Source organism: Mercurialis annua, linkage group LG6, assembly GCF_937616625.2.
Source record: "Mercurialis annua linkage group LG6, ddMerAnnu1.2, whole genome shotgun sequence".
NCBI classification, from domain to species: Eukaryota; Viridiplantae; Streptophyta; class Magnoliopsida; order Malpighiales; family Euphorbiaceae; genus Mercurialis; species Mercurialis annua.
Window position 1 is genome coordinate 3,573,330 of NC_065575.1, and position 18,069 is coordinate 3,591,398.

Here is an 18,069-nt window from a genome sequence, read left to right on the forward strand (position 1 = left end):
TTTGAACAAGCCTGAGATGAATTATACAAACCAAAGAAGAAAAATATGTGATGCATTTGCTTTATGAATTTACATGGCAGTTGCTTTTTCAACAAGAGCCACCAACCTACTAACAATTTACATTTTTCCCCATCAACCCCGAAGACACACCGTACATATACCGAAAATATATGGAAAAAAATCAAAAGGTTAAAATAAATGAGAACACAATCAAACCCCTCTGACTCACTCTCTTGTAGCTGTATTCTGCTTCTATAAGCTCGTCGTAAAGGACGGAAGCCATACCCAATCGATGAGGATCGACGATTCCTAGCACGAGGAGCTGAAAAATGAAAAATAGTGTTTCATCTACAGAGATACTGTTAAAAATTATTTCCTAACTGCTAGTGAGCCAAATCCTCACTCCCGACACCAACACTCGACTTGTCAATCATGCGAACATTGTATTGTTCGTAAACCCTTGCTCTATTCTCTGCCCACCATTGTCCAGCTTGCTTCTCACTGAACCTCTTCCGACTGCATTGTCAATTAGAAAAATGAAGAAGATTGCACACAAGTAACTTGTTCATATTTAGACTCCTAACACAGACACTTCATTCAACAATGTTTTTGATTTAGAATACGTGTAGAAAACTTGGTGTTTCGGAAACAAAACTTCTTTTTTAACATATAAAACCTTAAAATAACACTGTTTCTCCGTGCCCGTGAACATGCCATATTTATGCTTGATTTTATTTTGCTTTAATAATCTAAATATTTTTCTTTACTTTCAAATAATAATCTATATGATCTTTACTTCCAAATAATAATCTAAATATTTGTTTTTTTATCACAGTTCAACTATGATTGAACTTTTAACCCTCAACTTTTACTTTCATCAGTTTTATGACTATGGTTTCAATAGAATAAGATGACTGAGCTGGATTCTCAGGATGTTAATATTGACCTGACCACACAATATTATTACCAGATAAACTTCTTGTTTCTCGAGAGCTTTAGAAAACACAAACCTGAAGCGCACTCGTTTAAGATCCTTGCCACCTCCAGGGAGGGAGGTAAGAGTTATATATACTCCAGGCTCATCTTGCTCAACCCATTCAGCTTCATGGTGCGATTCAGCTTCCTTTGTTCTGCTTCCATTTCTAACTGTTGCTTCCAAATGGCCTTGTTTGTTATGACCTGAATTACGAATATTGGCGGTAGTGGAACCATTAGACAATAACGGGCTGTTTAATCCGTTTGTGTCCAGTTCCGGCGATGGTATATGACCAGTCAGACGATCAGCAGAAGGACTAGAAATATCACTTGAAGCTGCAGTCAAGCCGAGTGATGTAAAGGACGGTGATTTGATATTTCGGGCTACTCCAACAGGAAGTCTCTCAGCCATATCTTTTAACTATTGATCATTACAAAAAATAAAACGTCAGGATAAAGATCAATCAGAAGTTATGACTAGGTCTATGCAACTAGAAATTATTTGAACTTTTCTAGGGCTGTTCAAAACCAGCAATCTAGGTTGCTACACAGAATAAAAATTGTAGAACAATGCCAGCAGCCACTGAGGAAAGAACACGATTGAAGTAAAATAGGAATAAAAAAGAAGAGACAAGTTGAATTCAAGTCCATAAGCCAATTATGCTCTAGTTGGTTCATAACCGCCTCTTGCTTCAATTTTTAAGAGGTTGTCAATTAGGAAACTTGAAATTAACATGGTAATTAGTTTGCCAATAATTGTATAAATTTCCTTAATATTATCATGAAACACAACCACCTTACTGATGCATGAACATTTCTTTCATTTCAGAAGTTCATAAACACCTAGGGCACTAGGCAAACTTGATCAAAGAGCAGTCAAATAACTATAATTGGCCGAACATGTACCTTATTCACCCTAATGAGAACACTGCAAATGTCATCTTTACACGCATACACAGTACAATCATGAATTCTTCGACAAGTGTATAACACAAAAGTGCTTAGCATCCATTAATTGTCTTGTGATGATTATTTTACATGTTGCGTCATTAACTATCAGTAACTAAAAGTGGCCGCATCATTAGCCGAAATTTCTTGAACTTTTTTTGTGATTATATTCACAAGCTCATATCCCCACGAGCCACCAAGCAAGTGAGCAAAAATATCAAAATTATGTGCACTATGCATTTTCAATATAGCAATCCAATATGGACATGCTTGTTTATGCATATTTAAAGCAACGGTTTTAGAAACGCAATTAGAATATGCATTTATGGAACATAAAGTTAACCATTAAAGAGAAATTAACTAACAAACAATATCAATGCATCACTTCTCATGCAGATCAAATCCATCTTACTTGAGCAGTCAATGACTTGATCACTTCTTTTGCTGCTTTGCATTTAGCAGTCTCTTCTCCAGCAATTGCTATTGCTTCCTTTAGCTGCTTTGTTGTCCTTTCCAGCTCAGTTTCTTGGAGTTGGGCTTTGCAAGTAAGATTCTCCACCTAAAAAAGAAAGATTTATGAGACATACTGCAGAGCCAAAACCAATCACAGGCACAGCATATTTGTTTATAAAATGCTCAACTGGAGGGTTGGGGAGGAGGCTGTGCGGTTATGTAAATACCCTTCCACCCCTCATACCTACGACACAAGTTATCAAATGAACAGCTTAACTTCTGCACCAAGACTTGCCCTGCTTCTATTTTCTTATTAATTGAATCAAACAACGTAGGACGCATTACACTGAACTAAAACTACACTTTAAGTCATATCCTCTAGTCAAAGACATGATGTTTCAAGCAAAGCTATCCTACAGTTCCAACTGGTGAGTTACGAAAACACAAAGCTCTAAGCCTGACCCGTGCCAGTTAGGCTTAAAGCACAGGAAACTTAAGACATGATATTTCAAGCAACTCTACTAGTAGTCAGACTCTTATCCAGGTGCTGCCACTTTTATTCTTATTATCTCCTGTCTTTTAAGGTGATATTTCAAGCCTAAACCCATGGCAACTTCAGTAGAGAATCCATTACACTGCCCTGGCCGTAATAGGAAAAATCACCCTGCGAGATTTTGTCCCAGCACATTCTTCCTATTCTGGCCCTTCTTTAATGCAAAATTCCACCTAAACTAAGAATTATTCTTACTTTCTACATTAAGCCATACAGCCTATTATATCCTAAAGTCAATCTATCCTTCAAGTTTTTCTGACCATGCAAGCTCTACTAGACAGACATCTGCATCTGCCCTACATCCCCCATATAAGGTCATTAATCACATCAGGTAGCTCTCCATCTTCCCATATCCTCTTCATCTCAGCAACTAAGTTTGTTACAAATGAGAATGGTAAAGCACAAATTTGGAGTATAACAATATACCAGAAAAGGAAAAAAGAAAACTAAAATCTGCAAGAATCTACAAATCATAGCAAGTGACATTAAACTATTCAAAAAGTATGCAACTAAAACAGGTGAATTTTTATATTCAATACACTAGAAATCATAGTTTGCTAATGTCTTTAAAATTAGCAAATGGATGTAGCAAACATCATTTTTCATCGAGTATAAGGATTCATGCCATTTCAAGAAGAAAAGTTAGCCTGGGGAAAATAGATAATGAACTAGGTTACCACATAGTTGATCAAAGGGAACAGAAAAAAAAAATGCAAAGTGCACACCTGTGCTCTCAATTTGTTAATCTCCTGGCCGAGGTACTCATTTGTTCTTTTAGCATCACCTACAACGAGTTTTGGTGAGGTTAATCCACCCAGGGTTGGGGTTGGTGTTGTTGAGCGAGGTGGGCTAGGTCGTCTTGATATTGGCGATGTTGCACGAGAAACAATTCTCGATCCAGGAACAGAAGCTGAGAAAAACTTCTTGGATGAACCAAACATAGGATTGAAAGATTTTGAAATATTGAGTGCTCCCCATTGGGAGCCTCCATTTGGTACTGGTGAAACACGGCTGCTGTTGAATTCCAGTTTCTTGTTTCTCTTAGATCTACTGTCTGCTTGTTTTAAGGACTCCATTGATGAAAACCTAGCAAGTTGTGCACGAGATCTCGAGTCCAACTTCTCATCTTTATCAATGAACTCATTAGACCCATGATTGACACTACCTCTCCTGCTTACAGAAGACTGAGATGAAGCATCAGTTTCAATGGCTTTCCTCAATTTACTAAAGCAATTATCACAAACACGATAAGGTTTGTTTGGATTTGGTGCCATGGAAGCCTTAAGAGACTTCTTGCTACTGCATGAATGACAAAAAACTAACCCACAATTATAACAGTTGTGCCGTTTTCTTTTGAAATTAAATGGCAGGCGGCAGCCAGAACACATAGACTGATCAATACCAGAAACCCATTTATGGAGGCAGATAACAGCAGTAAAATTTGTCCCACAAGCAACACTCTTCACTTGTTTGTCTTTCAAGGCTTCTACCAACGTCGGGAAATTTCTATCATCTGTATCCCCGTGACCTAATCGTCCATTTGCTCCCTTTCCCCATGTATAAACCTCAGTTTTTGAAGTTAAAACTGCAACATGATAAGCACCACAAGCAATCTCCTCAACAAAACTCCTAGAGAGTTTTCCTTCAACACGGCTGGGGAGCTTTCCATCAGCATGGGGGTTTCCTAGCTGGCCATAGACAGGACTACCCATTGTGTAGACATGGCCTGAGGTTGTAAGTGCAACTGTCAGACTATGTCCACATGCAACTTGGCAAAAGTTGGGTTCAACAAGAGCAGCAACGCATGTAGGAACCAGTTTTGCTTCCTTGTCACCATGCCCAAGTCGACCTTTATCTCCATCTCCCCAAGTGAACAGCTTTCCTGAAGAACAATTGCTGGAACTTGAATTTCCCACCATGACTTCTACAACTGCAGCAGTATGCCAAACTCCACAGGCTGCTCGTACAGTGCGGAGACCTTTCAGGGATTCTACTTCCCTTGGTATTGAAACACTTTTTCTATCTCCATGACCTAGAACACAGAATGTACCATCACCAAAAGTAAACAATTGCCCAGCAGAGGTTACAACTGCTGTATGCCAGGGTCCACAAGATATAGATGAGACATGTATGCCTTCCAAAGGCCCGTTCACTCTTTTTGGAACCCAGTGACTTACTTCATTTCCATGTCCAAGAAGACCAAAATTATAAGTTCCATCACCCCAAGTGTACAAATCACCAGAAAGTGTTACAGCACAGCTATGGTACTCGCCACATGCCACAAGTTCAATATTTATATTACTGAGTGAATCAATAAGCTTCGGATGCAAAACATCAGAGTCTACACCATGCCCAAGCCTGCCTCCTGATTCCTCCCCCCAAGAGAAAACCTCTCCTTGCTTGGTGACTAAGGCCGAATGTCTTCCCCCACACGCTATATTCTGGACATCAAGTACTACAGTTGATTCTAAGGCTTTTGGCAATAAGGAATCCATTTTTACACCAAAACTACTTCCAACTCTATGAGCTCCACCTCCTATGACTCCATCTCCTGTCCCTTCCCCCCAAATGAATACATCTCCCATAGCATCACCGTCATCATGACCGGAACCTTGACTAGATGAGCTAACAGCACTAGATAGGCTAACTCTAAATGCATCCATCGCCATTGCCTTCATATGACCATGTACACTATCTGAGCCACCAGATGATAAAGAATGTACTGAAGCACTAGCAGAATCTGATGGAAAAAATCCCTTAGGGGGAACAGCATATAATATCACATCTGAAAATGCCTTGTCCAGACCATTTTTAGGGGGGCTCTCATATGGACTATGAAGACGAAGGTGGTCACCGTCCTGAACTTGAGACAAAGAAAATCCTATGATTTCATTCATCATGTAATTTAAAAGTAATGGAAAATAGTCATACCTTCTGCAAACTGTCATTACTACCAAATGGAGAGTTCAGAGGAGAACTTCTTCGAGTGTATGTCCTAGGACTATTTGCTTCAGATGGAATTCCATCACTCCTTGATTCTGTTCTCCATTTTCGTTGATGACTACGCGAAATTAATGCTTTTAAACCACTAAACCATACCTCAGCTTCATCTTTATCTTTGCAGATCTGGTAATGAAAGATCAGAACAGAAGATCAGAATAAACCGAGAGATTAAAGCTTTGACGATCATTACCACTCATGCAACCTTCAAGGGCAGAAGCTGTAGAGATTAACTTATACCAATAATCCAATTCATGAATACAACATAAAAGTACAAGTGCTTCTCATTGAAGTGAATGGATCCAGAATGTATGCTCTTACCAAATCAAGTGACCTGTCATTGTATATAAGAGAAAAAGACTGGTATTCCTTCTCCGGCCTTGGGTATCTTTGAAATATCGGCTGGAAAAGGAAATATCTAATCAGTGCAAACCAAATGAACAGCTTGTATTAGAAATTCAATCTACAGCAAGAGAAGTTCTAGACTTTTAGTGTCATAAGAACACATATGGTCACACATAATGCACCAATTAGCAGAGCAACAAACTTCAGTGACTTTATGATACTGGAACAAGTGATCCCAGCACCAATTTCCATATAAGTGATGGACTGACTGGAAAGTTTACAAGGTGAGTAATTAAGTCTACATACCAGTGCAGCCAACATAATGAACAAAATCATAACAATCAATTATGCAGACCTTGAATGCCCCATAACTTATTTTAGGCAGATAAAATCCCTGTCAAGCAGTTAGGCCTACTTTGATTAAAACAAAACAAAAAAACAGTTAGGCCTACACGCACCAATCACTTATCACCCTCTCAAGACCTCACTTCAACCGGACAGCATAATATAGTAGTTAAATTCGTTAATATGATTCTAAGTCTCTAAAGTAATTAAATCTCTTTCTTCTATTACTAAGAATGAATCCGCATTGATAATGCGGATTGCAAGCACTAATCATAAATATGACTATTAAAGGTGACCATTTTTAACCTGTACATATCAAGTACATTAAACTTGAATCTGAACGCATATGTTATTCAGTCATCTGTATTCATACATATGAGATTCCTAAAAATGCTAATAATAAGCTACTAGTGCCACTAAAGAGATTAAAATGAGAGAGATAAATGAAAAATAAGAGCAACTACAACATCACAAAGTGTACACACATAGCTGCAGTTTAATAGCACTGCCAAGTCGAGGCTGAGTAGCTAATAAAAATATAATATCGTTTCAAGAAACTTACAGTGCGTTGCCCAGATATTATTCTGGTTATATGACTTAGTCTAAGAATTTTCTCCTCTTTCCCTGAGAACCATATCAAAACCGACTCATCCTGAAAAATAATTTTAACTGTCATCGACTTGGAACTTATATTATTAATAATATTATCGAAATAGTTTTTAACCACATAACTACATGCTAGCACGTCTGGTGCACCAAGGAAATACCAAAACTGTTCTAAAACAGAGATATAGCAAATTGCACCTTGTAATGAAACACTATTCACTGTATTCAGCTACCAGATGGGCTTGTACAGCGACTAAATTGAATAAATGAAAGCGCATTCCTCATTTAGCTACTTATCAGACGGAAGTACATTTATTGGTGAAAATATAAAAGAAAAAAATGCACCATTTGGAGAAAACTTACATTGGAAAGACGGAAAGGACAAAACTTGGGTTTTCCCCTTCTTCCATACTTGAGCAAGTAAGCCCCCTTCTTTAGAGCAGTGATGGCCTGTCATAAAAATCATTAAGAACCTAATTTAAGCTTATTCAACGCATTTTCTGGTGATGAATTGAAATATAGACTAAAACCAACACAACCGTATAATTAGTTCAAATGAGTAAAGGAAGCATCGAGGGATCTTTTTGTTTTTCACAGAGGAAGAAAATGAATGTGAAAATATACGATAAACATTGCACAATCCTTCTATCATAAAGAAACACCACTGCAACAACCTTTTAAGGATAGGCTTCACGTAATATCTCATTTGAATATGCTAATTAACCTCATAACTACTCTTGCCAGTGATTAAACAGGTTCAATACAATCTATTAGGGTCACTAGGTGTGGCAAGAATAGAAGAATCAGTAATTTGTCCTTGCTGACATTTCTAGATTCATCATAATATGTTTACGTATTTAAATACTACAACTGCACACAATCAACTAACAGCATTTAAAGATTGCTAAAATAACACCTCCCTTCCAGTCCGATCAATATCGGTAAGCTACATAACCCACACCCTTTCATGTATCACTGTATTCTAATAATCATCCACTTTAAACACCCTATTAAAACAACTGCTACTCTTCTCAACAACACATAATGAGCTACTACATTATCCAATTTCCACATTTACAAATTAATCACATATATTCATTCCCCACAAAATTGAACAGGATCCACACGCAGACCTAGAAAGAGCTTATGATGTGCAGTTGCCCACTTTATTATTTTGAATCTTTGGAAAATTATAAATATAGAATTTAATAGTATAGTTTTTCCGTCTTAAATTTATAGCATTGTCTGCCTTAAAATTTACATTTTGCGAATTTTGCCCAACTTCCAAACTTTCAGTACAATTTTATCCTCCTAATAAACTTTCAGTTCACCTTAATTAAAATTTCTGACTCCGCCACTAACTATATCTATAAGCTAATCTTCCACAAAAGAATTTCTCAATTGCTCGATTGACAATCGATTTTCGAATAATAAAAAGTAATTTAATACTATATAAGCTTAATTGTAGCAAAATACAACAGAAAAAACAAAAAAAAAATAACTATAAAAATATATACCTGTTCGATGTCCCTTTCAACTGGGCCAGTTCTACTAAGATCTGAGGCCATTCAATCAGTTCATCAAATTACTCCTAATTTATACTTCTCCATCAGAATCAGCACATTTCACTCAATTCATTCATTTTCACTGAACTGAAAAAGATATGAGTATTTTCCCGGGATTCGGGAAGCAGCTGGGAAAATGTACTAGTGTGTTTGGATGCCGAGAAAGTGAAAGAAAATCGCGAAGTTAAGGGATAATTCGATTGCTATGATCTGATTTTAGCAGCTGTAGTCAGAGAAAAGTAATGGATTAGATTAATTGATAAAGAATAATAATGTCAATTGTGTTTTGGACTAAATTGAAAATAATTTCTTTCCTTTTTCTTTTTCTGAGGAAAGTTTAAAGACTGGAATGGAAATGAGATGGAAACTAGAGTGAAGATATTTGTATTATTATAAACTTTTTTTTAAATAATGAATAAAAGGAAAAGATAAAATAATACTTTTTATAACTTTTTTTGTGTATAGCTAATTTGATTAAATAAATTTGAATTATTTAATACTGATATGTAAATACACTTGTTTTTTTTAGGTATTTCTGTTTGTTTGTCAACTGTTTTTGCTAAATTTTTATTTCTGTTGAAGAGAATTAGAGAAAAGAAAGTTATTTAATTATGTTTTCTTTCCCTTTTTTTTCTTTTTTTTTTAATTTTCTTTTTTTTTTCAAGTGAAAGTGAAGATAGGCACTTTACAATTTTTAAATTTCTTTTGCTTGTTACAATGTTATAAGATGCAATTATTTGAATCTTATCCATATAACTAGAAAATAAGAGTATATTAAGGTGTAATTTGGTGGACACAGCATTTGTCGTCGGGATATAAACGAGTCGAGTCAAATCGAGTATTCAAATTAATTCGTTCATTTTCGATTCGAATTTATCAAAAGCTCACGAACTTAACGAGTTTAATCGAATCTCATTCTTATTTAATAATAAATTTAAATCATAACTAAATTATTTAATTAAAAATTAAATACAATATTATTACTTGATAATGTTATGTATAAATATAAAATTTAATCAAAGTTAAAAATAGTTGTTAAAAAAACTAAATAAAATAGACTGTTCATAATAAATTACTATCTTAATTAGTCAATTAAATTTTATTTGGCTAAAATATAGTCAGTTATTTATTATAAATATTAATTGGATAGAATAAAACTTTTAACGGTGTAATTATTAAAAAGTATATAAAATATTATAATTGAAAAATGAATGAAATAATAAACATAAAAAATAACAATTCTTTATTATAATTTACACTTTAATTTTTTTTATTTGAAAATTAAACGATATGATTTTTTTTTTTATCAACGATTTAATTCTTTTATATATTTTTAATGCCAGTCAATTGAGTCAATGAAATTATATATTCCTCTACTTTTATTTCTTCAAACGATTTTGTCCTTCACTTTTTATTTTATCAATAATTTCGTCTCCCGTATTTGAAACTTAATTTACCGTTAAGTGTTTTAACTTCGATGCAGAGCAATTCTTGAATGGACACGGCGAAGCTATCGACGATCTTGCTAAAATGCATTACATCAAACTCACTCCTCCGAGGAAAACTCTGCCACCAAAAAATAATCACACTAGGCTTACAAAACAACGTTGCCCTCTGCAAAAACCTTATAAAATTTTACTTCTCATTTCAAACGTATGACTATGCCAAACTTGTCTTCAAAACCATTGACAACCCATTAGATATCTCCTTATGGAACGGCCTCATGGCTGCTTACACTAAAAATTACATGTACATTGAAGCCCTTGAGCTTTTTCAAAGTTTATTACAGTTCCCTCACTTGAAACCTGACTCTTTTACCTACCCATCACTGTTAAAAGCTTGTGCTGGTTTGGGTAAGGTTAGCTATGGGAGAATGGTGCATGCCCATGTCGTTAAGTCTGGGTTTGTGTCAGATACTGTTGTTGTAAGCTCGCTGGTGAGATTATATGGTAAGTGTGATTTGTTTGTTTGTGCAGTTAAACTGTTCGATGAAATGCCTGAGAGAGATGTTGTGAGTTGGAATACTGTTATTTCTTGCTGTTATCAAGATGGGAGAGCTGGGGAAGCGTTGGAGTTGTTTGGGAGGATGAGGGAGTTCGGGTTTGAGCCGAATTCGGTAACGGTGACCGTGGCGATTTCGTGTTGTGCTAGGGTTTTGGACTTGGAGAGAGGTAGAGAGATTCATAGAGATGTTGTGGATAATGGGTTGGTGTTTGATGGCTTTGTGAGCTCGGCACTTGTGGACATGTATGGGAAATGTGGTTGCTTGGATGTAGCTAAGGATATTTTCGAGCGGATGACGAAAAAGACGCCGGTTGCTTGGAATTCCTTGATTGCGGGTTATAGTTTAGTTGGTGATAGTAAAGAGTGTATTCAACTTCTTAAAAGAATGATCATGGAAGGTACTCAACCAACTCTAACTACTTTGACTAGCATATTATTAGTTTGTTCGAGAGTTTCCCATTTTCGACATGGACGATCCATTCATGGATATTTAATTAGACATAAAGTTGATTTTGATATATTTGTTGGTAGTGGACTAATTGATCTATACTTCAAATGTGGAAGAATCCCGTCGGCTGAAAATATCTTTAACATGCTGCTGCCAGATGCAAATGCGGTTTCTTGGAATATTATGATTTCTGGATATGTGTCTGTGGGAGATTATTTCAAGACAATCGGCTTGTTTGATGAGATGAAAGGTGCAAAAATAAAACCAGATGCTGTAACATTCTCTACTGTCTTATCGGCTTGTTCACAACTAGCGGCCCTAGTAAAGGGTAAAGAAATCCACAATTGTGTCGAAGAACAGGGATTGGAAACGAATGAGATAGTCATGGGGGCTCTCCTTGACATGTATGCAAAATGTGGTGCTGTTGATGAAGCTCTAAATGTTTTCAATAAGTTGCCAGAGAAGGATCTTATATCATGGACTTCAATGATTACCGCATATGGGTCGCACGGCCAAGCTTTTGAAGCTTTGAAACTTTTTGAAGATATGCAGCAATCTGATGTAAAACCAGACGCAGTTACTTTTATAGCGGTATTATCAGCTTGTGGGCATGCGGGATTAGTTGATGAGGGCTACGGTTATTTCAATCAGATGACCACCGACTATGGAATTAAACCCGGAATTGAACATTGCTCATGCTTGATTGATCTACTCGGGCGTGCTGGTAGACTGCATGAAGCTTATAACATTCTTCAGAACAGTCCTGAAATAATAGATGATGTTGGATTGTTAAGCACACTACTTTCGGCATGTCTTTTGCACAAAGATGTAGAACTAGGAGAGGAAATAGCAGAGCTGCTTATTAGAAAAGATCCCGATGATTCAGCAACTTATATTACTTTATCAAATCTGTATGCCTCTGTCAAGAACTGGGAAAAGATGGGCATGTTGAGATTAAAAATGAAAGAGCTTGGACTTAAGAAGAATCCTGGCTGTAGCTGGATAGAGATTGACAAGAGAATTCAACCTTTTTTCGTCAAAGACTGGTCGCACCCTGAACCAGACATGGTGCATGACTGTCTTGTGATTCTTTATAATCACATGGAAAAAGATGAGTTACCGCTTCCTTGAAATTCATGGAAAGTCATATCAGTATCTTATAAAGATGGAGTTTTGGAATTTTTTAAGGATTTCCAGGAAAAGAAACGAAAAGCCGAACCGCGGGACTACAGAATTTTCCATTCAAATCAATTCATGACTCACAAGATCACTTGCCAAAACCATAGCAGAAAAGTGCGGAATTTTCATGGCTCGTTAGCCGGCTTTCCCCCTCGAAGAGCATGCAACGAGGAGGTTCACCAATGGTAATTGGCTCTTAAATTCACAAGTTTTATCTTAATTATAGCTTATAGTGTAATGTACTCCAGGAAGTATGCGCAGTTCGAACTCACATTCCGACACATTCCTGATTGCAGTGGAAGGGAATGTAGTACATATAAACACATGAACTTGAAGAATATTGTACATGAAAAGGTACACTTTCCAACTTCCATTTTTCAGTTCTTATTTACTTTGCATTTTTTTCATCTGGCTTTAGCATCAAAACAGAGAATATTTACGTTCCTTAATTATCATAGAAATTAATTAAGGAATTCAATAAAATGTTTAAAGATCCCAGAATCTATTACCCACAAACTTTAAAGAAGAATCAGATAGATAAAGTTTTTAAAATATAAGAGATTTTTTATACGTTAAGCATTTATTTTGCACTTCCTTATTTCACTATTAGATGAAAGTGATTACAATTCATCCGACAATGATAAGTAGACTAAATAATTTTTCTAATTATACCATGTGTAGCATATATCATATGCTTTTGTCTTAGCATTAAACAAACAAGGCCCGTTTAGTTTGACCAACCATGAACATGTTGTGCACCTCAAACCATCTCTACTTTGATTATAAACAACAAACCGGTGAATGTTACCATCTCCCTTCCATGCCATCCGACAATAATATGGATTGATCTTAAAAAAACCAGGATAGAACTGAAACTCGAATGTTTTTTTAGGTTGTAATACTTTCTCTCCAAGATCATCATCTCTGGATTTGCAGTGAAGATTCAGATCCAAATCTCCGTCTAAGCCGTTAATTACAGTTACTCGAGCTATGTTTGAATGACCGGCATTGCATGATGCAGAAAATAACAACATGAGTGTCAACAGAAAATATGTTTTATTGAAAGAACTCGTCATGATTTAGTTTGTGTGAAGTATGATTAATTTTATGAGATGGGTTTGTAAGACTTTGCATTATTGAGCTTTTTATTGGTCCGGAATCGGTAACTTTATTTTATTTTCTTAACATATATGCATAATTTAATTTGATTTTTTTTCTTCAATAAATTGAAATTATGTATATGTTACAAATTTTCAAGAAAATTCAAGCAAAATACAATTGTCATATGAAACTTTTTTTATGACTTATTATCATTTGTCCATTTTACCTTTGTTTTCCTTTTATAAAAATCACATATAATATTCACTATTTTTGGTTTTTAGCATTGAATTTTGTAAAGATAATAATTAAGTTAATGCCAAATTTGGTGTAAGGATCTCTATAGAAGATCGCTGAGGATTGTGTTATCAATGTAAGAATCATCCATTTGTTTACTTTTTAAAAAGGTTTCCTTTAATAGGGTTAATTCTATATAAAATCACCACTTTTACACGTTTTTTCATTTTAATCATGTTCTTTAAAAAGTGTCAAATAAAATCACTACCTTTTATTTTTTGCAAATCTATCACGAATTAATTCTAACTAAATTTAACCTTTTTTGTTTAAAAATAATAATAGTCTAATAGCGTAATTGAAAATAACAAGTTTTGCCACTAATTTGACTATTTTTACAATAGTAAAACACAACATGACTACTATTTTAAAAAAAAAACTAAAATTTAAATTAAATAGTAAACTTTTTTTTACCATTAGACTATATATTAAACCTTGCAGAGGTATAACAACATGACTATTAGTATATGTTAATAAATTAAAGGAGCAGTAATATTACAATGCACCTTGTGCAACAAATAATTTTTGCTCAATGTTAAAATTACACTTGCATAAAATTTAGGCATAATATCTTAATAAGTAACATTTCAAGGTGCAGTAAGGTCTAATCAATTTTTTAAAAAATATTTTAATTTTAGCCTATTTATATTTTTAGCTTTATAAATTATCCAGTTATCCAATTTAATAACCTTTTCATCAAAAACAATACCTGCTTTTAAAAAATTAATTCTAACAAAATTTAACCTTTTTTGGTTAAAAATATTTATCAATAGAATAATGTTGACGAAATCAAATTTTGTAACTTTATATAGAAAAATCAAAAAAGCTAAATTTTTGAAAAAATATATAATCGGCTGAAATTGAGATATTTTATCGGAAACAAGCTAAGCTTAACGATTTTAAAAATTGTTTAAAATTAACTACACATGTAAAAGATTGACTTTCATATATTATAGTAAAACCTAAACTTTTTTAATTTAAAATTAATAAAGTAATATAAATCAGTTAAATTCAAAAAAAAACTCCATAATATTTTACGAGCAAATTACTATGATTCTTTTCACATTTGACATAATTCATGCTTTATTCTCTCTTTTTTGAAAATCAAACGATATATTTTTCATTTTTATTTTATCAACGATTTAATTCTTCCACGCATTTTGGGTGTTTAGTCAACGAATTTAACGAAACTATGTAGTGCCCCACTTTTTTTCCAACGATTTCATTCCTCATATTAATTTGAAAATTAATTTATTCTTAAATATTTTAACTTTATTGATTGATATTAAAAATAAACATAGAGATTTAACTATTAATAGAAATAAAAGTGAAAAGTCATATCGTTTAATTTTTAAATAAAAAATTTAAAATATAAATTATATCAAATATGAGTGCTCATACTTTACTTTTATTTCTTCTTCTTTTTCCATCCCTTGGTTTCTTTATATACATTTTCCTGCCCATAAAACCAACAAGGTCCATTTTCCTTCACCAACCACCGACACGTGTCACACCTCCAGCCGTCTCTGCCACCGTCATAAATATCAAACCAGTGATCATGGCCAACTTTATCTCCCTGCCACGTCATCCGGCAAAAATACAAAGTGTTCCCAAAAAAATTAGGACGGAACCCAAACTCAAACGTTTGGTTAAATGCCAAAACTTTCTTACCAAAATCATCATTTTTAGATTTGCACCAAAAAATCAGATCTTTTTTGCTGTCTAATCCATTGGTTATGATTACACGAGCTTTGTTTTTAAGAAAGGCATTGCATGCAGAGGATAACAGCATAAATGTTAATAAAAAATATAGTTTATTGAAAGACCTCACCATGATTTATTTTGTATATTAATTTTTATGAGATGAGGTTTGTAAATTTTTGTTTTGTTTGAGGTTTTATAGATGAAATGTATGGAATAAAACAGTTTTAAATGAATGATTATGATTTATTAAATTAAATTTAGTTTTTTCTATTTATAAGAATCACACATATTATTCACTATTTTTTTTATTAATATTCACTATTTAGAGTTGGAGGTAAAATTAGATTTATAAAGATAATATTGTATTGTTGTATGTACTGCTGTAGTTTATGCTAAAGTTGATGTAACTGTTTTGGCTTAATACATAGTTTGACCCCTGAACTTGTACCCTTTTACCCATCTAACCTCTAAATTTAACGTCTCACCTATCGAACCTCTGAACTTGTTAAATAATCCGATTTGACCCCTGAACTTGATAAATTTGTAAATATTGAACCCTTCGTGTCCACCTGTCACTTGAAACATTCTAGAAGAAATTGTGTACGGAGGGGTTCAATGTTTACGTATTTATCAAGTTCGGGGGTCAAATCGGGTTATTTAACAAGTTCAGGGGTTCGATAGGTGAGACGTTAAGTTTAGGGGTTAGATGGGTAAAAGGGTACAAGTTCAGGGGTCAAACTATGTATTCAGCCTAACTGTTTTCCATTTAGTTGAATAGTTATTTTTTTTGCCTCCATTTTATTTGAAGCTGAACGGTTAAATTATGAATTTTTTTTGCCTTATACTATCATGGATAAAAGATTGAAATAATTTCGATCTTTTATATTTTTTTAATATTTTATATTTTAATAGAATTTGAAAAATCACTTTTGATATATGATAGTATTCATTTTTTTTGAATTTATCAAATCTCATTAAATCGAATATAAACAGTTACATTTGTCAAAAATTCGGGATAATCTAAAAACAAAACCCGATGACCTGACATGGAACAGACAACATGTTGTCTGATTCGCAGATCTTACTTACGGAAATAAAAATAAATCATTAATTGTTTCGCTAATTAAGTGCAGTCTTCAATCAATTTTCGATCAAACTTCATCAATCACCCACAAACTCAATCATCTGATTCAATCACCACTTAATAACTCTTTCATAAAAAACGAGACAACAAACCTTTCACAAAAAAGGACAACAAACTCACAAAAAAAGAATAAAATAAAACATTCAGAAAAAAAAACAATCAATGAAAAATAAATAAACTAATATAATTCATAAATGATTTCATTTTGTTGTTGATGATCTTCAATTTATCCTTGCTTCTTGATAATTGAATTGCACTTCATTTATAAATCTTAATTTATCAAGAAAAAAAAATTGGCTATTTATTATATCTATAAAATTAAAATAACATACATAAAGGATGACTACCGTCAACAGTTTAATTAAACCATCAACGGCTGCCGGAAAAAAAGTAAGAAAAAATTAAAAGGGTTTGCTTATATGTTTGAAAGTTTTATATGCGAATTTTATAATAAATTAAAACATTAACCTTTTTGTGTGTATTTATTATTTAAAACATTAAAATACTAATGTTTGAAAGTTTTACTATATGTGAATTTTTTACCTTTTTATGCATCTACTTTGCTTGAGTTTACCATCTTAGTTTTTCTTTTATTTCTTTTTCGAAGTTTTAAATTTAGCTATTGGTGAATATTTTATAAATTGATGGTAGTTTTTTTTTATTGTTTTAATATTAATTTATTTTAATCCAATGAATATAAATTTTAGAAAATCAAAAAAAAAAGGGCAAAGCAACACAATGGATAATCTTGGGGATGTGACATGTATGGATAAGAAATAAGTTATTCTTAATTTTTTTTTTAAAGGATATTGATAAAATAAATTTTAACATTTCAACTTTTTAGCAGTTTATAACGTTTAAAACGTTACGAAACAAATTTTAACCTTTTCAAGTTTTACATTCTATAGCTCAAACCGTTTTCCGGCCATTATTTACATATTTGGCAGCCATATTATTGGTATATTAAATTCTAACATTTTAAAATTTTGCAAATAAATAACCTTTCACAATTTTGCACTATGCCATGAAATGACTATAAAATGCAAAAATTTGAAAGGTTAGAAATTGTTTCGTAACGTTTTAAACTTTAAGTTTAAATCGTTAAAAGCATGAAATGTTAAAATTTATTTTATCAATATCCCTTATCTAAACACGTCAAATAATTTTTATTTTTATTTTTCAAAATTTCAGAGCGTATTTATTTCTTTTCTTAAATATTAGGTGGTGAATAAAGTTTGTATTTCATAATTATTTGGATCTAGTCCAACTCAGAGCCTTTTTAATTTCTTATAAAATAATTATATATAAAAAAGTAGATCAGTCTTTGATCGTGGATGATAAATATTTCAAGATTTGGTTATATGTAGAATATGAATATTATGCTAAAACAATACAAGTTAAGCATTAT

General features: G+C 33.3%; 2 protein-coding genes across 3 annotated transcripts; one reads left to right on the forward strand and one right to left on the reverse strand.

Moving 5' to 3' along the window:
- Positions 1-9,152, reverse strand: LOC126686205 (PH, RCC1 and FYVE domains-containing protein 1-like). The gene is made up of 9 exons (XM_050380249.2): positions 8,743-9,152; positions 7,589-7,675; positions 7,182-7,271; positions 6,251-6,331; positions 5,861-6,055; positions 3,655-5,787; positions 2,336-2,482; positions 1,011-1,396; positions 1-516 (listed from the first exon to the last, which is right to left on the reverse strand). Exons 1-9 carry the CDS (start codon positions 8,791-8,793, stop codon positions 384-386), a joined length of 3,303 nt encoding a protein of 1,100 aa, XP_050236206.1. The 5' UTR covers positions 8,794-9,152; the 3' UTR covers positions 1-383.
- Positions 9,153-10,189: 1,037 nt separating this feature from the next.
- On the forward strand, positions 10,190-13,629 carry LOC126653674 (pentatricopeptide repeat-containing protein At5g27110). 2 transcript variants are annotated; one of them, XM_050347614.2, is made up of 3 exons: positions 10,190-12,606; positions 12,670-12,775; positions 13,314-13,629. In XM_050347614.2, the coding sequence occupies exon 1, from the start codon at positions 10,286-10,288 to the stop codon at positions 12,371-12,373; it is 2,088 nt and encodes a 695-aa protein (XP_050203571.1). In that variant the 5' UTR covers positions 10,190-10,285; the 3' UTR covers positions 12,374-12,606; positions 12,670-12,775; positions 13,314-13,629. The 2 variants fall into 2 exon arrangements, with proteins under 2 accessions (XP_050203571.1, XP_050203572.1); XM_050347615.2 differs by having other exon boundaries at positions 12,718-12,775.
- Positions 13,630-18,069: the final 4,440 nt, after the last annotated feature.

Coding starts and splice junctions, on each gene's coding strand:
- LOC126686205 (XM_050380249.2), bottom strand. CDS start 8,793: ATGGCCTCAGATCTTAGTAGAACTGGCCCAGTTGAAAGGGACATCGAA. Junction 6,332..7,181: donor TAATATCTGGGCAACGCACT/GTAAGTTTCTTG, acceptor TTCCTTTTCCAG/CCGATATTTCAAAGATACCC. Junction 5,788..5,860: donor GTAATGACAGTTTGCAGAAG/GTATGACTATTT, acceptor TCTCAAGTTCAG/GACGGTGACCACCTTCGTCT.
- LOC126653674 (XM_050347614.2), top strand. CDS start 10,286: ATGGACACGGCGAAGCTATCGACGATCTTGCTAAAATGCATTACATCA.